Source organism: Humulus lupulus, chromosome 1 (genome assembly GCF_963169125.1).
Source record: "Humulus lupulus chromosome 1, drHumLupu1.1, whole genome shotgun sequence".
NCBI lineage: Eukaryota > Viridiplantae > Streptophyta > Magnoliopsida > Rosales > Cannabaceae > Humulus > Humulus lupulus.
Window position 1 is genome coordinate 281,692,810 of NC_084793.1, and position 25,863 is coordinate 281,718,672.

Genomic DNA, 25,863 nt, shown 5'->3' on the forward strand with positions numbered 1-25,863 from the left:
TCACTAAAGTAAAACATGCATGATTTAACTCTAATTTTATAAATAAATATTGCAATAGTAATAAATAAAATTTAAAGATTACTCACCTCCAATATTACTCTTGAAGTCACCCAAAATCAATATCAAATTGGCAACTAAATCAACAACCCTACTAAAAGCTTAAACAAAAACAAATAAAAATCAATTACATAATTAATTAAACTAGTTACATAATCATTAAACAACATATCAAGCTAGCTAGTTATAGAAAATAAAAAACAAATGTCACTAATAATCCAAACATTTCAAGTTCTAACATTGGCAACAATATTACCTATCGAAGCTATGTTTAGAAATTTAAATAGCAAGTCACAATAATTTTTAAATTTTACTAATATATATATATATTTAATAACATTATATAAAATAACAAAATAAATAAAAAATATAACACAAATATACTAAAAAGTAAGTATTAAATTCGGAATAATATAAAAAAAAATTCACACAAACAAAGTTTTAAGGCAACAAACCTTCTTTGATGCTCAAAATAACCTCTAAATCAATATTAGCAACTCTAAAACCTATATACAATAAACACATTATATCTATAAGAAAAAAAATCTGAAAATAATATAGAAAATAAAAAAAAAAATCATACAAACAAAGATTTAGTGATTCATACATTTTTTGAAGCTCAAGAACACATTTTAATGTAAGAAAACCAGTCAAAGTCCAATAACAATACTTATTTTTGAACCCTAAAAATACTCACACCTAACGTCTTTATTTTCTCCCTCAAAAAATAAAAATGGAACTAATATTTCTGTTTTTAAGTAAGAAAAATTGTTTCAAATGGTAAAAAAAACATAAAAAATGGTATATTTAGTGAAACCTTCGTGGGAGTACGACAACAATTGAGGTTTTCTGGGTTCGGCGTTTGAGATTTTTGCTTCAGAGAGACGAATGAGGCGAGAGCTATATATTAAAGGTATTAAAACTCTTTTACTTCGGTTCTTATATAAAAACTGAAGTAGAAAGTATCATTTCTACTTCGGTTCTTATATAAGAACCGAAGTAAAAGTCTTTAGGGTCGCGTTTGGTTTGCTCCACTATTCACTTTAGTTTTTTCATAAAAACCGAAGTGAAAAGCCTCAATATAGTGTGCAAACCAAACATGACCCTTGCTCATTTTCTATTTTAACTTCGTTTTTTTAAGAAACCGAAGTAATAGCCTATTTTTTTTGTTCTACCATTCCCAAAAGTGAAGTAAAAACCCATTGAAAGGTTTTTACTTCAGTTTTTTTTATATTCTATGTGTAAAAAACGAAGTAAAAACGTATATTTCTAGTAGTGTTACTTTGTAATCCACTTTGCTATTAAATCCACAACCTACAAAATTAAATTAATTAATAAATAAAATATTACTATTCAAATATCACTAAATATCATTTTAACAATAACTTGTTCGTGTAATTTTAGAAACTTAATTACATGCTCAAAGGTGTGCTTGAAATAGAAATTTTGAGGCAAAAATCACTCTAAAATCTCACTCCAACAAAACTACAATCTACAAAATTAAATTAATTAATAAATGAATGACTACTAAACAAATAAAAAAAAATCCAATGAGCCACTAATCAACTTAAACAAAAAATGTGGTATATAGAGTTCAAATCTTTACACTTAAAAACTCTAACAATTAAGTCACTAAAAACTCATTAATCAACAAAAACATATAACTTTTCACACATCTCTAATTTTTAAAATTATTTAATAAATAAATTTTAACAAAACATAACTATATATAATTAACCTAGCTAAAATGTTAATAAATTTTTTTAAAAATATATATACAAATATATGTAATTTTAGAATGAAATAATAATAAAAATTAAAAAAAATCATAAACATATATACTTTAAACAAATCTATACAATGTGGTATGTAAAATTAAAATTAAAATTGTTTTCTACATTGTCAACAAAGTTATTTTCTTAGAAACCCACTCAAAATCTACTAATCATCAAAACTAATAAAGAAAAATATCACTAAATATCATTTTAACAATGATTTGTTCTTGTAATTTTAAAAGCTTACCTCAAATGTGTGCTTGAAATTGAAATTTTGAGTCAAAATCTCACAAGTTCCACCATAAATTCTTACTCCAAGAAAACCCTACAAATCCATTATAAAAACTCATAATCATAAAAAAAAACACACACAAAACCGCATATATATCTCATCCTAATGCTAAACCCATAGTTTTTTTCAACAAAAATTACCTCAAAAGCTTGAAAATGGAGCCAAAGTCGAAGCTTGAATGCCCTAAAATTGCCAGAAAATTTCCCCAAATTCGTCTCTGTGTATGCATGGAGAGAAGAAGAAGGAGGCGTGAGGGTTTTAATCAGGAGGGACATCTAACGTCTCCCATGACACCTGGCACGTCTCTCAAAGGGAGACATTAGATGTCTCTGCTTGACATGTGGTAGACTCCCACTTTGGAACGTCTCCCCATAGTTTTAATGATTTACAATTTTAGTCATTAATAAAAACTTTCAATGTTTTCCAAATAAGACATTAAAAATGTAAAGACTCAGATTTTTAAAAAAAAAATATTTTTTTATATAAATGGGACCCACCGAGTCAAAAGAGTCAAAGACTCTTTCTTTCTCTCTCAGCAAGCAACGACAGCCACCAAACCTAACCACCGCCGACCACCATTTTCGAAACGCAACACCTCTGTAGCTTCCCTGACCAGCGACGACAACAACCCTAAAGTTTGGTGGCAATCAGAGCAGGGACGCACTCGTATGGATACTCCAAAGTTTTGCTGTCAAAACTTTGAGGCGATCTTCCGACCAACTCCGACCTCCATTTGACTGGTTGATACCAATGGAACTAGCGTGAAGAGAGAAACATCGTCCACTAAGTCATTCCAATCAACTCACAATTTTTCTTCTTCGAGATTTTGGGTATCTCCGCCACGTTCCGACGAGTTTGAGCACTTTTTTGGACTGATGGTTGGCGTGAACGTGATCTACTTGCTGATGTGGTCATTTTGATATATGCCACGCCTACCTTCGTCGACGTTTCCGATACACCGCTCACTGCTGCAACCAACCGCTACTGTGCACTGCTTGGGTAAGGTTCGGGAACTTGAAATTTTAAATATGGTCATATTATATGTCGTTGGACACGATTTTGAATAAGGAATGCTATGATGATAATCGTTTGCTCATTTAATGCATGTAGGAAAAACGTGATATTAAAATTGGACTAAATCACTCTAAGATCATCGTTAAGCTTAGGAGCGTCGCTTTGGACTCAAATTGAAAATTCTAAGGAGGTAGGGACTCAACTTGATTATTGTACTTATTTTATTCATATTGAATTGCATTAAACATATTCCAATTTTGATATTTGTAAAATGTTTGAAAAATAGAAAGCTTAATCTGTATGTTTTTTTATCTATTCTGAGGGCACTAAATCTCAGATATATTTTTGTTCACTTATTTATGCAGGTTATGATTTTTTGGCTTTATTCAAATGCAGTTGTTATGCTGCCCAATTTTCTAAAATATAAAGGGAATATGTTTCTTACTTTTCATGTTTACCTGCATTTGGTTATACTGATGAGAGCCATAGTGATCATGATTTGTGCATGTTGTTGTTTCACAATCTAGTCTCTGTATCATCATAGGTAGATTAGGTGTCTACTCACCTATAGGTGTAAAGACCTAGCGTCTGTATATATGAAGTGTTCTGAGCCTTCCCCTTGTGGTGGTTATCAGGTCCGGCTACCCGGTTTAGGATGTGGGTTTTTCTATGGTGGGTAATTGGAACTAGGGATCTAGTGAACGGTGTGATGTGCACATGTAGCTATGCTCTTATGATTATTTGTGGTTTCTCACTATTTTGGTTTATACATGATGATGTATGTTTTGTTTTTTAAGCTAACCATGCAGGGGTTGTATTAAACTTTTGGGTCCTATGATATTAGTTGCTTTCCTACTGGGCTTTATAAGCTCACCCCCTATATTTCTCCCATTCCAGGAACCCAATGATGTGAATGTTGAAGGTGAATTATTGATGGAGCCAATGTGTTTAGCCTAGCTAGTTCTATTTAGTGCCGTAGTCCTATCTTTTGAATATTATATATGTATTTGATTTGGAGTCTTATGGTTTGTATCTCTAAATTAGCTATCTAAAAGTTAGGAATGAGGAATGATAGATGCTAATTATTATTTTCGTGTTCCATGACTTATTAAATTTAACTGTTTGGTGACTACATAACTGTGAATATATTATTGTTCTATGTATAATGATAAATGATTATGCTTTTATTACTAATATATTTTATATATAATTATAGGAATTATTCCATTATTTTGACTTATACTTATAGTACTATTTAATATAAACTAAATGATCATTTATAAAGATTATTTTACAACAAGGGTCAAAGTTTGAACTTTGACCACCCAAGTTATGGATATTGCAAATCTGTCACAACTTAGAGGTCGGGTCGTGACAAAAAACGTCTCCTATAAACTAAGTTTTGACTAAAAAATAGAGAACACCATGGGAGTTGCCCTATCTCTCATTACTTTTTTAACTATTTTTTATATATAAAAAAAATTGCTAAAACTATTGAAAAAATTAATGATAAAAGTAAATACGTAAAACTTAAAATTTTAAATAATTATTGATAATCATTAATCAATGTAAATAACCTATCTCCATTTCAAATATCAGTACCTTGCCAATGATATATTTATAGCATAAAATTTTCCAAATGTTATATTTCATTATTTCACATAATATTTAATAGTATGCTCCTAAAGAAAGGCCATATGATATTTAAAAGTAAAAAAAAAAACCAATTATAATTTTTTTAAATTAAAAATCAATAATAATTAATAAATGCAATATATATATTTTTTAATTGAGTTTTAAATCAAGATATTAGTTAAATATATAAAAATTAACTTTTATGTTTAATGAAAATTCATTAAAAATATAACATATATTAATTGAGTCAAATTTGATATACCATATATCAAGTATATATGAAACAACTTTTAGCATGTATTGAAGATGGGATAAATTTCTGTATAAAGCACAATTGTTATCATTAATAATAATAATAATAATGAATAAATGAGAATATGTGTAATTGGTTACTTGTATTAAATGTTGATCAAAATTTAATTACTAAATTATGATTCATTTAAAATTATGAATGCATATATATTAAGTGTAAAGTTTTCATTTTGGCTTTTGTTAATTAAAGTAGAGAGACAGAATGAGAAAGGGCACGTAATGACAATGATAGAATAATATCATTTCACTTGACATTAATATTTTCTTATGATTTTATGTGTTTGCGTATCAAAATTTAGTGAACACTACTCAATATATGAGAATCATTTTATCATTCCCATATTTATCCAACATGCATATGGCACATGAACTTATCTTATTGGATATTATTAGGTGATCACTAATTATTAAGATTAATAAATGGACATCCTTTTCGAATTTTGGCAAGTACAACATAATATGGATCGAGCATCATTCTTTTGGAGATTCTTTTCGAAATCACGTTTGGTTGAGTTTTATATACTAAATAAAAAACTTTATAGAATCTGTCATTTTAGGCTTAGGTATCCATCATATTCATCTTTCAAGACTTGGCTCTCTACCTCTTGTTTTTATTGAGTGTCATTGTTTGATAAGAAGTTTGTCTAAACATATTAATTACACAATAAATTAATATAGTAAATCATTCCTCACTTGCAAATCCATTATATTTTATTTATTTATAAAATATTTAGACAGATATATAACACGATAAATGTCATCCACACTTGTTCGAAACAAGATTAATTAGGGCCATCAATTATTAATTATATGATCTAATTAGCACTAGCAAATCCATCAAATGAACTGAATTCTCTTACCCCAATAATGGTTTTACTCATTGTCTAATTAAAAGTAGTTAAGTTCTTATTAGGATTATGTGTATAGTATGTTTTTCCTTTTGGAAAAAAAAAAGAATGAAGATATGCATTGATAACGTACTACAAAAGCAAAGCTCCTAGCCCCAAGGAAAGATGGCCAAAATTGTTCAAAGAAATTTATAATTTTCTAGGCTTTGGCCTTTCGTACACTTGTATTCTTAACTTTTGACCTAAACATTTAGAAGATAGGATGAGACAAACATATTTTCTTGGAAGTTTTGGTGCAAAAATCATTAATATATAAAGTAATATTGAAATCAAAAAGTTATTTTGTCAAGTAGGCTTAAACAATAGGTAAAAATACAAAATGAGAAAGTGAACCCCCAACTTTGGAAGTATTTAATAAAAAGATAATAACGTCATCAACCAAAAACTTAAATTACGTAACACTTGACAATCAGATATAGGAGCAACCAAGCAAGGCCCCAACCGAGACCGGGCTTGTTGGGCCCCATCAATTTCACGTGGGCCGTCCATTCTTTTCTTATTTTTCTTTTTGTAAAATCGAATGTAAAAGGAAACCTCTCTTGCATGCTAAACTTTAATTAAATCTAAAATGATCTAGAAACATCCAATCAAATTGGTTGTCTTGCATTATTAAAGAAAAAATAAATAAAGCCTGATGGAGTGACAAACTGGGACAGAGGGATTGGGAATTGTCATTTATATATATATATATATATATATATCTACATTTATATTATTGATAATTATTTTTGAAGAGTGAAGGGTGACTCATGCTGGTTCGTAAACATAATTTATTTTTGGAGTGTAAATGATTTGATATTTGATTCATATTCATATTCAAACCTACCCCCACTAAAGCTAATGAGTGATTAGGTGATCTTAGTATTGGCCCTATTTGAATAGTACGCATCAACAGTCATTATATATACATTACAACTTACCAAAGTTTAGGGTTTAATTTACATGTTTAGTCTAAACAAATTTCCCTTCAAATAAAATTTGACTTATTGGTACTTTATATCTATCATGTAATATATTTTGTTTACTAACTAAGTGCATAAAGAAATTAGAGTGTATGGTAATTATTAACTAGGGTTTGAACTTGGAATAAAATTTATATGGGCTAGTAAGATTTGAAGTTCGATGAGCACAATATTTGAATATTAATAGGTAATTAGTGGTGCAAGCAATTTAAATAAATTAAAATATGCGGGGAATATCCATAGTGTATTTTGAGTTGCAGCACTATACATATATTATTATAATAAACAAAATATCATAAAGAGAGTTAATATAGAAGTATTTTTTTTATAGATTATACCATTAAAATACTTACTCTTTCAAATGAAAGGTAATTGAAATGGAAGTGACGGGGTAAACCTTTTATTATTATAGGACTGATTTGATTACGTCTTCTGCAACAATTTGTGGCCCCGGTCTCCCATATTTATTATATTTCCCCATCCACCCTCACAAAAAGATTAATTATTGAAGTTTTTTTTTTTTAAGAATTGAGACTTAAAACGCTTTACTTATTAATCTAAGATAAAGTTTCCATATTCTTTGCATTGAATCCAAAACCAATCAATTTTACTTGATAAAAAGGGCATGGATAGTTGTACTTTGGCTTCAGAGTAGAAAACGACACATAATAATAATTCACTGCGCGTAGTGTTCCTGTACATGCTTTATTTCAGCAAAAAAAAAAAAAATCTGTACAGCTTTTTTTTTTTGCGATAATTATATATTTCATACCACCATGGGTTTGGATAATATTTATGGAACTGTTTTGCCAATAATTTAAATAATTGCTATTTTTTTATAAAAAAATTCAAGTATACAATTTTAAATAATTTCTTAATAACATATCATAAATTAAACTATATAAATTGTAATATTGATTCACTTCGAAAGATATTACCTTTTGTCGTAACAAAATTTATGATAAAAAAATGTCATCATATTTATGGTCACTAAAATAATTTTGGATAAAAGTATTTGACACAAAAGTTATAATTGCTTCTGAGTAAATATATTTTTTTATCACAACCTATTATATATATAAATGGACAAAATGTAATTTTTCACCTAAATTATATAACTTTTGTGGAGTTGTCCGTGAGCTAATTTTTATTTTTTTTTGGAAAAATACCCACAGAACTATGAAAATTATTGCAAACATACTATTTTTGTTATATTTTGTTCATTTTTATAAACAATTTGTTATGTAGCCATATGCCACATATATAGTTACAATACGATTATTTATTTAACTAATTACAGTTAGTCGAAATCAAGATTAATTATTGACGTTAAACATATCAAAATTAGTTCTAAGAATGCAAATACATATTCTCAAAATTTGTCATTATACCACTATATATGGAAGTATTTGACTGTTAGAACTGTCGAATCTCACCACATTAGCGCAACATCAATGTTATATGAGTAAACTGTTTCAAAAAATGAATGATATGCAATATACGAGGCACATTTACAATAGTTGTTATAGATCAGGGAGATTTTTACCACGAAAAAATAATTCATGAGGCAAAACTCTACACAGAACATAGTTCAAGGGCCAAATTTAGCACATGTTAAAAGTTGTGTCAAATTTGACATAAAATATAACATAGATCAAATTTGACACATCAAGTTATTTTTTTATTTATCATATTGTCACTCATTATTATAATTGAATAATTGACAATTAATTGTTTACCATATATAATTTTGTATTGACGAATTTTTTAAAATACTTAATTTGAATAATAAAAAATAAAAATTGTATGTTCTCAGTAAATATTAAAAAATTTAATTTTTTATGCATTAGCATAATAAAACTAATTTTTTCCGCTAAGAAAACGCGTGATAATTTGAGAAATTAAAATTTAAGTTGAAAAAATCTAAACGAAAAACGGACAACTAACCACTTGAGAAACTAATATTATTTTAAAATTACATTAGTTGCAGCATAGAGAACATTTGGGAATGAAATCATTGGCCGTGCTTTCCAAGGTGAATATTTATAAATGCAAATTAAGACAGGTGGAATCATACGTCAGCGACAAACTACATAAACAATATTTGCTTAGGTATAGCTTGGCTAATCATTGTGGCATGCCAATTTTTAATAAATATATATATATATATCAAATCATTTTGAATACGTATAATGTATATATATGCCTGGACAATGTTGTCCCTGAGAAAAGTGGATTAAACGGCGTCGAGACAGGGTATTTTAGTATTTTTGAACTTTTAATCCGCTTCTGAGAAAACTAGTGTTCTATTAATCATCGCCAACATGATCTTAATTATAGTATGAAGCATGGAAAAAGTTTGGCCACCATCAAATCCTCACTAATTTAAGTGCTTTTTATCAGACTGCCAATATATATTTTAAGTGGCTCAGATTATAACTTGGATATTCCCAAAGTGGAGCTTAATGAAACGACTTCTATATATATAATATATATATATATATGTATATAGAAAAGAAAGAAAAAGAATAAGAAAAAAGAGAAGATCAAGAAGAATGGAGCTTTAAAGATCAAACAAGAACGCTACTAACTATAGCTAAATTATATATATAGAAGACCAATTGTTTTTTACACAACAATAATCACCCGGTTTTGGACGGGAGAGCCCCTTTTTCTTCTAAACCACAAAAATTATTAACCAAAAACTACCCACCACCATTGTCTGTTAACATATTTTGATAATAATAATAATAATAATAATAATAATATCGATGTTAATTTACAAAACCATAGACTCTAGTTCTTGTTTTTTTTTTAATAATTTAATTGATTTTTTAGGAGGGTTGATTTTAATAATTAAGTGATTAACGATGGAGTTTGTTCTGAAATGACATTATTGCATGGTTCTATATATGTAGGTAACGAGAACTGTTGGAGTTGCCGAAAAAGCAAAATTTGATTTATGTCGTACAACTTCTGTCGGAGCGCCGCGTGTTCGGACTGGAGCTGACCGTTTTCGGTTCGCACGCACTGAAAATGGCACGAAAACAACCGTAACTGGTTCGTTAATTCCCGATTTTCGACTCTAAGCCGGTTCACTTCGTTTCTTAGATTTTCTAAGTGCCTTTGTTTACGCATCCGTGACCTCCTCGCCGACTCCCGGTTCGATATCATCCGCCTCCGCTTACGCTCGTCCACCACAGAACTCGGCTGGTCCGGACATTCCCGTTTAGAATTTGACCGGTTACTGTTCGGGTCGTCCGAACCGGACCCAGAAACGGACATGATGGGTTTGGAGGACTGGGCCATAGTATCACCTGAACCGGCCGAGTTGGAGGTGAATTCGACCGGTTCGGGAGTTTGGACGGCCGGCAAAAGGTCGAGGTAGTCCCACGGTGTGAATCCTCCGTCGAAGGACGGAAATGGGTTTCCTAGGATTGAGTCGGAGGAAGGAAACATGGGTGGAAAAGTTGAAATCATGGCTGTCTATACTAAGTAGCTTCTTCACTTAACCAGAGTTTCTGTAATAAGTAAAGGGAGAGAGAGAAGCGGAGGAAAAGGGAAGAAGTTCAGCCCAAGGGCCTCGTATTTATGATCAAAGATCATGGCACCGTTTTAGTAATTAGTCCTCTGCACCAAGGACAATTTCGTCATAAATCGTATGTGTATATAGACCTGTATAAGTACGTCTCATAGCTTTTGAGTCAGGTGGCACTATAGTAGGGTCCACATGGAGTGAGTTTACTTTTAAAAGGAGGGTGACATATTGTTCTGGGTCCCTCTTCTTAAAGAATGGGATATTATGTTTTAAGCTTAGTCACTAAGAAAGAAAAGCGGCTGGGAGCCACGCAATACACGTGTCTTGTTTTCGTAGGAGGTTCATGGAACTAGCCAATAGTATGGGAGCGTGATGACGTGGAGCCACGTGTATGGCTCGGCTAAGTGTTGCTGTAGCCGAGCGAGCCGTGTAGCCGGTCGACATGAGAAAATCATGGCCAGCGACCAGCACCAACCATGTTAGTGATTGACCGATGTGGGATTAATTAATCGGAGAGTACTAATATGGATTGATTCTCAATATATATAGTGGTGAAAATTTTGACTTACTCTACAGAAGACGTCTCGGGTGCCTTTTGTTTGGTTGTTATAAGATCTTTTTAGCAGTAAAATTCTAATTCCCAAACAGGCAAATTACCCTCTACTGATTATCGTAAAAGTGTAAACATTTAGATAGGTTAACAGTGTAATAAAGAAAGTGATTATCATTATACTGTACGTTTTGGTAATAAGAAATTATATACTTTCCCATGAAAATCCCTGACCTCAAATTAAGTTTTCTAGAGCACTAGGGAATCTACATAGCTCGCTAGAGCCATCATGGGAGATGGAAAGAGAGAGAGAGCTGTCAAAGAGGGAAAAAAAATTAAAAATAAGTAAAAGAGAGGCAAAAGCAGAAAATAACTTAAGCCAAAGATGGATAGCATGAGGCCGACACTTGAAAAAGTATTGAAGCTCTAGACATGAATAAGGGTTTTGGGTATATGGGCAAAAGAAAGCCCCACGTTTTTTTTTATTAATTGTATATCTTGCCTAGTTCATGATCCAAAATACCATATTATTATACAAAACGTTACAACTTTTCTTATGTATATTGTATAGTTTTGCTGAATATTCTTCTGTTAAGTTCCTTAACGGCAAAGCTGCCCACGACCTCTATTGTACATTTAGGTTATTAAATTAAAGATAATAGAAGATAGAAAAACATTTGAAATAATGCAAAAGATAGTATACTTGAGAGTAGGCCCTCATGGATAACATGTATATATTGTATATAAGATAAGCCCCAATTAACCTCATTTGTGGAAGACGTTTCTTCTTATATCCCAACCTACTTAATCCTATGTTTTTGTTAGTTTACTAATTCTTTCTAAAGATTAAAACTATAAGGAGATTCGACAAGTACCTAAAGTTCCAAGCCAAAATTATTATAGGAATTTTAAATTGATCGACCTAGCTAGCTTTTGCTTTAAATTAATACCGTCCTATGGTCGGTTTAATTACAAATATAATCTTTGTAATCAAGGTGGCTGACTTTAATTATAACTTTTATAATTCAATGTATAATTAATCTAGAATTACTTTAAAAATAAGTTCGGTTTCAAAAGGAATTTTCTTGTAAAATATTGAATCTTTGAAAATTCTGTGTGCATGCATGTTAACTTAATTCCACTAGAAGTCTTTAATTTGTCAGATAATTCAAATCTATATAATGGATTATCAGATATTAAAAACTATTATATCTTTTGAAAATAAAATAAAAAGTGATGATGGGACGAAATGCACAATTAATTACTAATAATAGAAGACATTAGGAGAAGATATTAGGATACAAAAAAGTGAATGTATAAAAGAGGAGACATAGTAACCAAAAAGAGGTTTGGCGACACTACTTTTTTTTTTTTTTTTTGCTTTGGAAATGGCGTGCATGCTAGTGCCTGCTGGGAATGAGAACTTGTTCTTGACCATGGTCTTCACACATGGCTAAACTACATATATCCAAATCTTTACATGTACCTACACATATTATACAAATTGCTATATGTATATATGTGTGCATATATCTGTGGATGAAAGTGATGGACATTTGTATATAACTGTCTTTCATAAAAAGAAGAAAAAAAAATGGTGAACTACGAGTACTGTACACATAGGCGCGCACTAGGGCAATTAGCTATAGTTTAAAAAAGCATATGTAGTTATTATACATTAGAATCAAAAGGAAAGGTATTGAGTCATACATGGAACATGAATCATCGTTTTCGAGCAACCTAAGTATCTATTATATATATGTCTTGATTTGGCTTTCTTTCTTTTCCTGTCTTCGATCAACTAGTATATGTGGCACCATTCAAAAGATGTTGTCAGTACAAATGATTGGGTTTGTGTTTGGTTTGGTGCCCTTAAAAAAGTTTAACACTTGTTCGAACTGAATTTTATGTGCGCTTTTAAAATGGTTTAAAGCCCATTTTTCGGGTCAAATTTATCAGGCCTCAGATGTCTTGTCTGCCCAAGCAAAGCCTTCATATTTTTTGCGTTTTGAAATTTGAAAACGTACATCTCAACTCGAGGAAAAAGAAAAAGGCGAATAAAAAGAACAGAGAGCATAAATATTTACTATTAAGATAGGAAGATATATAGAAGTTTAAATGGCCATCCATAACTCATATCAAAGCAACCTCTAGACTATTATTATATACGGTAACTTTTTGTTTCAAACACTGGGAACTCTACAAAATCGTATGTATGATCCATTTCAGCTCAAACCTCTATATTAAAACTAAGCTAGGGAGGAATGAAATTAACTATCCATTAGTAATTATGAGAACAAATCGCATCACATACATATATATACAGTAATATCATTCATAATTAGAACCGTAATAATTATAGGTATATTATACGAAACATATCACATATATCCGTAATGTAACGACAACAATAATTAATCTGATACATACATATACATCGATCAAAGACAAGTTAATCACATTTTTGCGGTCTGGGCGGAGATGATTTACGTACGCATACATCAATCTATTTATAAGGTGAAATCACCTAGTAGGTATAAGGCGAATGAGCCACCATCAAGAAATTATTGTCGGAATCATAATCATCGAGCTGATCATCTCTAGTTTCGATGTTAACACAAGAGCACCGCTGTAGAGACGCGAAAAAAGCCACCGCCACGCCATGACACAGCCAACCCACCAATCCGTCTACCATTTTGCAACACGCCGCCGCCGCGGCAACACGCATAGTCGTCGTGGCCGTAATCGGTGCCTGATGAGTCGACGGCAACAGCCTCCTCTGCTCCCCTTCGACTACTTCATCGCATCCTTTGCGACGACACGAGTTGGTGCAGCTACTCCACGTAGGAATTGAATCCATATATATCTGTTCAATGAAGACAAGTTTATTAAACAACTGTCTCATATATATTATATAACCTAAAATAAGTCAGAACCTCAATGGCATTAATCCATTATGAAAAAACTAATTAGTTTTAATGTGTTGTCTTATACAGTACTCTTAAGGATGTATATATATATATATATATATATATATACTAGATACAAATATTGTATAATATGATTGCAAGTTTGTTTTGTTTTATTTATAAAATTTATTAATTATTTTTATTATATTTGTATTAATGTTATATAAATTTTAAATAAATATCTTATTTTAATTAAATAATTTATTTATTTTTGTCTAAATTTATATGTATTATAGTTTTTGAATTTGAGAGTGACGACAAGAGATTATATATTATATATTTATTGTAATATTAAATAGTATACGTAGATTTTAAATTTAAGTTTATTGCTAGTTTTTTTTTAAAAAAAAAAGCAATTTATTGCTAATTGAAAGTAGATTATATTATATGTTGAATATGGTATTATTTTAATAAGTGAGTTTAAATTTAATTCATTTTTATTTAAGTTATAAAACGTATAATTTTATTATTTTTAAATAATTATCATTGTAAAATATCTAAAAAATATCATATTTTAATTTGTTTAATTATTTATTATTTTTAAATAATTATCATGGTAAAATATCTCAAAAATATCATATTTTGATTTGTTTAATTATTTATTATTTTTAAATAATCATCATTGTAAAATATCTCAAAAATATCTTATTTTAATTTTTTGAATTATTTATTTTATTTTATTTAAGTTTAAGCGTTTACAAATAACCGTTAAATATAAGAATATTCTATTAAATATAATAATACTCTATTAAAGTTAACATTAAAAAAACAAAAAACCGTTAAAACAAAAAATTTCTGTTATCTACAAACTTATTATATAGAAGAAATATATAACCAATCGTTTCTCCATTATATTTATACTTAGAAGTATTTGTGTGTATATGTAGTACTATATATGTGTTGTTCAATATAAATATATAAACATTTTTGGCACTTTTTCTCTTCTATCAACAATGACAGATTGTGATATATAATACTTGAACAATTAGAGTAACTTAGTGAGGTGATATTTGATTGGTGATAATAAAATAAAAATGAATCAATTTTCATTCCATTTTTTTATTTAGTTGTATTTTAGAGTAAAAAAATGTTATTTTAAAGGAATAACTATTCCATTTGAATAGGAAGAAAAACTATTCTAATGCAAAATTGAAAAGAATTATTAAATTTTTCTATCAATTTATTTTATTTTTATATTAATTTTTATTTTATTCTATTACTATTCATTTTCTCATTCGCATTTATATTCGTTCACTTTTATTCCCTCCGACCAAATGAAACATTAGTTAGCATTTACATTCCCTTGTAATATATAATAGATCTTATTGATCATATAGAACAAAATGCTAACTAACATATTTAAGAGTTGGACTTATACGTAATTAAATGTTGTGGTAGAGCTAGCTAGTACAAATAAGTTGTATTACTGGGTACACTTTTAACATTTTTTTAGAATAAAATTGAGATAATACACATATACATACGTATATAAAAAACGACATATAATGTATAATCAGGGTTAACTTGACCTACCAGGTATCGTTTGTTATATAATATATAAGGCAAAAAAGAATCAGGAAAGGTATATCTTTAATTAAGCAAAGTTTGTTAAAGAATTTAGTCTAGAATCTAATTCTGCATCAATAAACTTTGGAAGCTATGCTTTGCCTACAAATTAATTCAAGAATACAATTGAAGAATAAGAAACGAATAGTATTTTAAAGTCATCAACTACGGTTGCAACATCAATGTGAAAGATCAATATATATATATATATATGGTATGGACCTTCAAAATATCAATTCGAACGGTTTGAATAATTTCTTTTGATTTGAATTTGAATTTTACGATTTGCGGTTTATATAAATACACGCACGACTTTAGTTTGATCATGATGCAAGTTTGGTTTATCTTATGATGACCGGTTTTGATATAGTGTTATGAATTTAAATATTTATGTGCTTACATTAATTCTTTTAAATTGTTTTATTAAACTATGGTTTGATGAATAGTTTTTTACCGATTTACTCCATGTAATTTTAAAGTGATCCTTGATTAATGAATTTAGCATTTATAGTATTCTAGTTGAAGCATAAATGTGTGTTTTCTAGTTATTAACTGAATCATTTGATGATGAGGAGGCTCAGTCCAACTAGGATTTTGTAGCTAGGTCTTCTCCTTAGCTCTATAAATACGTATTGTTTCATCACAATCGTATGTTCTGAAAATCTGCTTCATAAATAGAGATCTAGGGATGAAAGGCTTAATAGATAGTATTGTACTATCAATCTATATTATCTCAATTATATCAATGGATCAATCAAGTATGTCTTCTATATCATTCAATTATTTAATTACTTATAGCGTTCTAAATTATATGTGTTGACTATTTTTTTCACTATCAACTAATTAAATCAAGCATAAAGAAAATGTCATAAAGAACACATAGAATTTACGTCGTTCAAGTTATTAATTAACCCTAGTCTACGAGATACTTGTATTAAGATTTGGGAAGCTTGGGGGTCTCACTCTTCTATGGAGTTCAGACAGCGTTTTAGCAATGCTTTGAATACAAAAGTGGGATTCAATCAAGGATCATTTACAAAGTGTGCCCTATCCTTATTTATAGATGATCGAGGACAATTAACTCCCATAATAGGAAATTAATACAAACATTCTCCCTTAATGGGGTCTTAACAACTGATAAATACACATTCTCGTAGTTAAGGAGCTAGTGGGCCCAGGTGTAACTCCTGGGGCCCATTTACTAGGTTACAGCCCACAACTTCATGGGGTAACATGTGTCCCTACCCTGGCAGTGTCAGGAGGTACACTACACCAAAATATATCTTTTTGGTCAGTCAAACGCGTCAGTCAATGTAGTTGATTGATGCCATTGACCGAGAATCAGCATTTGTGGCAGTTGAGCATTGCCACAAATGCAAGGGCAACTGTTAATTGGCGAAGTTTGCGTCTGTGATAAAACTGATTAACGCATTGTTTGCTTAATCGTTTGCATCAGTGCCCCCACTGACACAAACACACCGTTAGCATCAGTGGGTAATTGACGCAAATGGTGCGCCCAATTATAAATCCCAACCATCGTCCCCGAGCCCCTTATTCTCCCAAATTCGAAAACTTAGGTTTTCTCCTAACCAGCGGCGCCTCCAAATTTCTCAACCTATTTTGGTGAGTTTTTTTTCATTTTTTTTAATTTTAAGGTTAAATTGATGAATATAATATGTTTATAAACCTTATGCATAGTTTTTTTTTTAAATTTTTTGTATAGATTTTTTATTTTGAAGATTATTGTTTGAAAAACCAAATCCAAAAACTCTCCTCTTGATTTTTTTCTCTGACTGGGTTTGCAGGGGTCATGGGGGTGGTAGGGGTCGCGGGGGTCGTGGTGGTGGCTGGGGTCGTGGTGGTGGCTGGTTGGGGACTGGGTATAGGGGGGCTGGGGTCGCATAGGGTGGCTGGGTACACAGAGTCGCGGTTCATAGCATTTTTTTTCCTTTTTTTATATAGCATTTGCGTCAGTGGGGCACTGCTACAAATGCCAGGTTTGTGACAGTGTCCCACTGATGCAAATGCTAGCCTAGTTTGCGTAATGGGATTCCGCGTCACATATAAAACTGATGCAAAAACTCAATTGTGGCAGTTAGATACTGACACAAATGACATTTTTTTGTTGTAGTGGTAGCTACACATTTTCCCATGTCAGGTGGCATCATGAGACATCCTGGTTGTCACTTGTACGAACTCGACACCATGACCTAGGTAACAGTAACATATCAGATAGTTTTTTATGGTCCAGGGTCATTGCACTTGACACCTGGCACTACATTCCAAGCCCCGAGGATGGTCCTCGTAGACCCGGATAACTTGAATGGAGAGGACTTGGTAGACATCGTAATCCTTATGAAAGCTCATGTTGGGAATACTTATACATGATCTTATTTATTTTCATGTAAATCATATATTAAACAAATTAATATAAGAAAACTTAGAACATGTTTCTATAAATGAATTTAGACAGAGATAATGATAAGAACACTTACATTATATTCAGCGAAATGAATAAGTCATTCCTTTAATTTCTCTAACCCTTGTATCCTTTCTGTCATAGGGTATCACCAAGAAATTGAATCGATCTTCAAATTTCTTCACAACCTTCCACGGTATCCTTAGAATCACCTTGATTAGAGTGGACAATTCTCAACACATGAGATAGATACAGAGGGAAGAGGAGAAGAGAATATAGAGGCTTAGTAAATGACTTTTGTTGTAGATAGAGTCTAAAACCCTAAAGCATCAAAACTAGATCTTCTGATCATCTGTTTTCAACTCTCACATAGCAATCCTTTTAAATGCTCAATTATGTCACTTATTTAATTTTAAAAAATCAATAAGATAATAGGCAATATCAGCCCTTAGGTCAAAACTATCATGGGCTATAGGCCCGTGAAATTTCTCATTTAATTATAAGCATGTTGAACTTAAATTCAAGACCTGTATTATTTTCTATTGATTAATTAATTAAATTATTATTTAAATTCTTTATCAAATTAATTATTTATAATTTTAACATTGATTTAAACTTATTAATTTTAGACACCAAATTTGTCTTAATTAATAAATCTACCCTAAAATCTCTTTTCTTCTCAAAATTACACAACTCTGTGAAACTATCCAAAATTGACCTGGTCAACTTTGATAATTCTAATTGATGATTAAATCAATTAATTGTGACTATCTAGATGATTTTATCTAAGGTACTGTGGGGACCATGTGCCTATGAAATCAAGCTCCAATAAGTTATCATAAACTTACTAACTTATTAATTCCTCGTAACTCCACTAAAGACTCAGAATTGCACTCTTGAATTCATAGAACTCTCTATAAGCAATATAGATACGTTATTAATTATTCATTGTTACAACCATAATTATCACTCAATCCTCTATAGTTAGTCTATAATGAGATGAGACTAAATATCGTTTTTACCTCTCACTGTATTTTATCCTTAAAATACTTAGTTATTTGTAAATAATATGTAAGTAAACTAATATTTATTACTGAAATGAGATCTCTATCATTTAGTACCTCAAATCAAACTAAAAGGAAACCATCATTTTACTTCTTCATCGGAAGCTATAGATGTTCATATCTATGATTAACACTCTCACTCAATTATACTACCGAGTTCCCAAGATGTAAGTAAGGGCTAGTCCGTAGGGTAAGCAAGTAAGGAAAAAGTCAAAGAACTCAAATAATACAATCAGTTATAATACTAACCACTCAGAATTAAGATTGAATTGATCTATGATCAACTATATGATATGATTTGAATATATAATCACTACCAGAAAAACGCTCTACAGCGACGACTTTTGTCGTCGCTATAGATTAAGAAGTCGTCGCAATAACGGCGTCGTTGTAGGTCCGTATGTGTAGCAATCTACGGCGACGATAAAACACACTCGTCGCAGTAGGGTTTTACTACAGCGACGACATGTCGGTCGCAGTAGGAAATCTTTTTTTTCGGTTGGACTGGGATATTGCAACGACATGTCGTCACTGTTGGTGGTGCAAGATTTGGAATTTTGAATTTCAATAAACTTCTACAGCGACGACATGTGGTCGTTGTAGGTCCGTCAACCGCTCCATCTACAGCGACGACATGTCGTTGCTGTAGGTATACAATTTTAAAAAAATATATATTTAATTAATTATATAGATTGAAATTTATTAAATAAATAAATAAAACCAATTTATTAATTAAATAATAAAACCAATTTAACAATATTCATAGTCTCCAAAATGTAAGATAACAAAACATAAGTAGTATTGTCTCCAAAATAAATAAAAAAATACATAAAATATTAATAATTTAAAAATAGTAACTTAATAAAACTAAATGTCATCAAAATCAATTTCAAAGTCATTATCGTCGGGTTGTTGTGGTGGTTGCTATTGTGGTGGCTGTGGTTGTTGTGGTTGAAAGCTTGCCATCATGGACTGTATCATGTTCATGTCCAAGTTGACAGGCTGAAATTATGGAGGTTGGATGCTCGGATTTGTTGTTTGCAAATATTGTTGCATTTATTGGAAGTTGTTGTTCTGGGTCATAAAGGCTTGATTGAAGTGTTGAATCATGGACTGGAAAGCCTCAGGTGGTATCGTCGGAGGGCCAACTGTGGTGGACAGAAATGATGATGCCTCTGATTGTGAAGAGGATCCGGTGGCGCTCTAGGCAAATGTACTAGTGCCCTTCAACTTCCGTGCAATACCTCGGTTGTGGCCACGACGTTAACCAAGTACCTTTGAGACAACTTGTGTCTTATTGACATTGGCACTTCCTGCTTTAGATTCAGATTGAGACTGATATTGAGATTGTGTCTGGACTTCTTGTTGTAAGGCATCCTGCAGTTTAGAAACAAGACAATTAATACATAATATAATTGAATAATATACATAGATATAAAACTTATAAAGTTACTTACATATGCATCCTTAGCATTCGTGTTCACCCATCCTCGTGTCGGATGATTGTGCATGTCATGGAAGGTATCGATAATGCTGGGCAGTTCCTTGGTCTGAAGATTCATCTTTAGAAAACAAAATTTAACAAAATCTCAGTTAAATATTAAAAGTATAATTAAGATAACTTAAAATATTTCAAATTATCTATATATTTTTATTTACTTTCTTAAATCGAGCAGAATCATAAGAAGTCGATTCATGGAGACTTTGATACTTTTGTTTTGCTCTGTTGGCAGTGTTGGCCCACGATTTGGCCAACGACACGGAGTCAAATATACGACAAAGGATAAAACGTCAAGTAAGAAAGATGATCTAATGGAAGAGAAGAAAATACCAAGGATTTATAGTGGTTCAGCCCCAAAATATGGTAATGACCTACGTCCACTTAGTACTATTATTAAGATTGAATCTCAAAGCAGTGATCAAAGAACTCGGGTTCTTGAGTTTCACCAACCTTGAAAGAAATACAATAAATCGATGGATAATTGCACTATAGCTCTCTCTTTTTCTCTATCTTAGCAAAAAGATTCAGCAATCCAAAGTCCCTTCCTTGAGCTATTTCATGTATATTTATAGGCTCAAGGAGGGTTACATATGCCAACGTGCCCTATCTTTCCTTAATAATCGTGTATCAAGATAATAATGAAGAAATATTCAATGCAATTATTATAAGATTACAATTTAAGAATGAAATAAATTAGGTTACACGACCAGCCTGGTCCTACCTAAAAATTAACCCCTGGCGAAGTGATGTGCTTTTGGTCGGTAGTCGAGCAGCACTTCTGCCACATGTCAATCACGTGTGAGAAATCATTGCCACGTCATCTGCAGCCGTTTTTAGGGTAAACATTTGCCACCCAAGTTTATTTATTACAACCAGCAATAAGTAAACTTAGGAAACTGACTCTTCGAGTACCCCATGAAATCTGTCAGAGCCGCCCATGCATTCTCAAAAAAAGGTGACCAATCATGTCTAATCAAGTCTTTTCGGTTTCCCAATAACTTGTTTGACGGCTATCAAACTTCCCCATCCCTTGAAAAGTTAACCTTTATGATTACTTTGGTAACCGCTCCTCGGCTAATATAAATGACCCTTCAGAATCAATTTTTACTTTTTACACTTTAAGTTTATCTTCAAGAAACTGAAGAACCAGGAGCCATACTTCCAGAAACCCAGAACTCAAACGGATCACGAAGCTCTTGGCCAGCCGAATCAACTTAGTGCCTCAGAACTTCACTCCATCTTTCATACAAGTACGTTTCTTCGAACCTTTCATTTGTTAATATGTCATGCAATACTTGTTTGTCTCTATTCCTGATTTCTGAGTTCTTGACTGAAACTGTTTTGGGGAGATTGGGAATATTAACCAATGCTTGAAAGGGTGATGAAACAACGTCTTGTAGGGGTTAAGAGCCAGTTTGGTAGTCGAGATTGTAGGTTTAATGCGTAAAATCGAAGTAAAAATTCGACTTTTAGGCAAGTTGAAAAACTGGGTTTTTCTCGCCCCTTCGGAGTCGAAAAAGCTTTTTCTCAAAAACCTTTTTACTTCCGCTTTTCAATCTGTTTTTCAAACTACTCGCATAGAACTTAGTGTTTTTGCTAGAATGCTGCTGGTCGTATAAAAGCTTAACTTTTACACGCGAGCAACGTTATTCTAACTTTCAACACAAATTTTTAGGCTTTACGTTCTCACCTCCCCCTTTCTGTGTTCGCAGCTCTTCATGAAAGATCCTTGAGGAGGTGAGAAGCTTATCGATGATGACTTGCTTGCCCAATTAATTGAAGATGAGGAGCATCCGTCACATCTGGTATCAGAGATTCCTTTTTCTCGAACCCCACCCAATCGACCTCAGCCAAACCTTCCAGCCATGGGTAAAGTAAAGTCCACTGCCCAGAAAAAGAAGCTTCCAACCCTTCTAACTAGCCTGCTCCTCAGGCTGGCATTCCCTCGACTAGTGGTCGAGAAAGGAATATCCTCGACCCAAACATTCAAACTCATGCTCAGCCCCGAAAAGTCGTTCAACCAGATGTTGAATGGTACATCGCACCTGTCAGCCGGGTACCGATCAGGATGATCGCTAATTACATCAAAAATATGGACTCCCTGGGGTGACATTAGTTCAACCTACTCAAGACCAACAAGTGAACTTGCCTGGAGGCGCCTTCAGCGCTTGGTCGAGGTACCACATCGAGGCAGGAGCTACCCTGCCTCTTCATCCTTTTTTCCAGGGGGTGGCCAATTACTTTGGGGTCGCCCCTTTTCAAATAACTCCCAATGGATATAGAATGCTTGCTGCACTCTATATCCTCTATAGCCACAAAAAATGGCTAGTCCCCACTCCACACGAGGTCAACTATCTGTTTGACCTGAAATCCAACCCCAACCAAGAAAACACGAGGTTTTTCCACTTTTGTCACCAGGAGACAGATCGCACTTTCCTGTCTGACACCACTCATATCTCGAACGTGGGGAAGTACCATCAGGAGTATTTCCTGACGACTGACATGGTTGCGAACAACTTGGCCTTCACTCAAGGAGGTAAGGTCTTCATACCACTGGTCGTCAATATTTCTTCAACTTTTTGCTTCATTTTCCTTAGAAATTTAGTGCGTTTCAAGCCCATGGTTGCAACCAAACCCTACTCCAGACATGGAGATGCAATCTGCCCTCCTGGCCAGCATGACTGACATAGAGAAAAGTGTCAAACAGCTGGTAACGGAGGCCAATCTGAGACTGGTCGGCCTTTTGACCCCTCATCAGGATGTGAGGGAGTCAACGGCGGAGAGGTTCCTGAGCAGCACCCAGACGTGGAACAACCCCTTCTAAGGAAGGCCACTGGAGTAACAATCAGGGAACCCTCTAGCACCCCGCGGGCTGCTGCTCCCCCCGCCCCAACGGGAAAAGGAAAAAAGAAGGCCACCGAACCTCTCGAGCCCCTCAACGAATCTTCGGATGAGAACGGTACTGATCTTTCGCTCTTAGATAGCTTTCCAATTCCCTATCACTTAATTGACGGGAACAACAATTTTAAGTACGCTCCAAATTTAGATTCAGACTTCTTCATGCCAGAGAGTGGGTGTAAGACTAGTAGAGTATATAATGTAGCGACCAGTAATGATAGCTCGGGTATTTCGCGTACAATTTTCTTTGTTTCTTTTCCTGACATAACATACTCAATCGTTTATACTATCTCACTGTTTGTGTATTTGCTTCTTTTTTAGACATGGACTTTGAGTACGTGTTCGACATATGCAGTGCCCCTGAGGCTCCCGAAGCTCCCTCGAGCAAAAAGAAAACGAGCAAGAGGCATCCCGGGGAAAGCAGTAAAATGCCCCAGACCAAGAAAACCCGTACTGTAGGCCCCCTGGCAGACGGACCCTCAGCCAATGCAACACCACCTCATTCTCCTCTCGAGCAACAGACTCCCCCTGCTACTGCCGGGTTGACACCGTCTCCACCGGCCCCAACCGACCAGACTCAGTAGGCCGGTCCTGCTTCCACAGGGGGCGACATATCATGTTGCGCCTTAAGATCGGTCAAAGACAGGGTCGCCAAAATTTTAAAGCACGAACGCTGCCGGGAGGCGATGGCTTCAACGGAGATAATGGATGTCGACCAGATCCTAACCCACGCATTGAATGAGTTTGCCAGTGTAAGTCATCTTTTTCTGTGGAGACAGCCTCTTTTATATTCTACAGTCAGTCTAGCCTTTGCTCTGGTCGCAGGCAATTCTAACCCTTACTGTCGGTCGGCTCCGCTCGGGTGCCATCACCGAGCAGTCTAGGACTTTGGAGCAACAGCACATTGAAGAACTCAAAGCCGCTGAAGCGAAATACGCTGAGCATCTTGAGGAGAAGAATTAGATGGCTGCGGAGCTAAGGGAGAAGCAGACTGCTCTGGATAAGGCCATCGAGCAAAAAGAAAACTTTAAGGAGTCCAACCGTATCAACTATCGCAAGGCTAAAAAGCTCGAGCAGGAATTGGCTGCGAGTAGAAAAGAGACTACAACCTTGGAGGGCCGAATCGAGGAGCTTGAAAAATCCAACGCTAGCAATTTGGAAAGGTACAAGAACGCCACGAGTAAGTGTTTTTATGACTTCTGGAAACACAACCAAGGGGCTGATTTCAGTTACCTTCCCGAGCGCGCAAGGCATGCCAAGATAGCCCGCTGCGTTGCTCGACTGGCAAAAGAGGAGAGAGTAAGGGTACCTGCCTCGCCCAAAATCTCCTTGGCGGCTGGCTTGGACGGGGCGGACAATGAAGCTACAAATGTCGTCGACCAGGACACACCTCAAGATCCTCCAGCCTTGTAGTCTGCAATTTTTTTTCTTTTAATTTTTCAAGTACACGACCTACAGGTCGTGGTGTAAAGACACCTATTTTCCAATTGATTATTTATTGCTGCATGGGCAGCTTTTACTTTTAATTGAACAATTACATCTGAGCAGTGATTGCTCGTGGTGTAAAAGGATACATTTTGATATTATAATATATTTTCATCTTATTATAACATCTGTTCGCATGACCAAACTTAGCATAGTACTTTGGTTTGATTTAACAAATATAAAATTTTGAAAAATACTCTAAGTACCCTAGCATGCTTTCACTTATTTTGCTCATGTGTTTACATATCTTTCGATATGCTTTGCCTACTAGATACCTTATATGCCCCCAAGTGATCGAGGAGCTTTAGGTCCTTGGTCACTTGCCTTGACCAAAACCTGTTTGAACAATACTGCTCGTAGCAAAATAATTGAAATTGTAATACAGCAAAACAACACACGTAATGAGCAAATACTTGTATAAAATACAATAATTGGCAAGAATGACTAGCTGCGCACAGTCCCTTATATTTCTCGTAATAAATGGACAAAATGTGTCTGTACGAGTGATCAAAAAGATCTTACACTTATAAGCGATTAGCCACATAAAATGACCAACCTTTTTTCATAACTTGTAAAAAGTAAAATTAATACAAGCCAATCCTTTAAGAAGGATTGTTCATTGATAGTACTTGCATAGGTGTTCTCCATTCCAATAGCAAGGAACGAGATCTCCGTTTAAGCGAGCAAGTTTATAGGTGTCTGGGTGAAGGACTTCTTCAATCTGGTATGACCTTTCCCAATTAGGTCCGAGTGCTCCAGCAACTTGGTCGCGGGTGTTCAAGAAAACTCTTCGAAGTACTAGATCTCTGACACTGAATTTCCTTTCTCGCACTTTAGAATTAAAATACCGAGCGACTTTTTGTTGGTACGCAGCTACTCGGAGTTGGGCTTGCTCACGCTTCTCACCGATCGAGTCTA

General features: G+C 33.4%; 1 protein-coding gene across 1 annotated transcript; it reads right to left on the reverse strand.

Annotated features, from left to right (window-relative positions):
• Positions 1-9,513: 9,513 nt before the first annotated feature.
• On the reverse strand, positions 9,514-10,527 carry LOC133807343 (bZIP transcription factor 11-like). Its single transcript, XM_062245607.1, has one exon. It carries the CDS (start codon positions 10,433-10,435, stop codon positions 9,812-9,814), a length of 624 nt encoding a protein of 207 aa, XP_062101591.1. The 5' UTR covers positions 10,436-10,527; the 3' UTR covers positions 9,514-9,811.
• Positions 10,528-25,863: the final 15,336 nt, after the last annotated feature.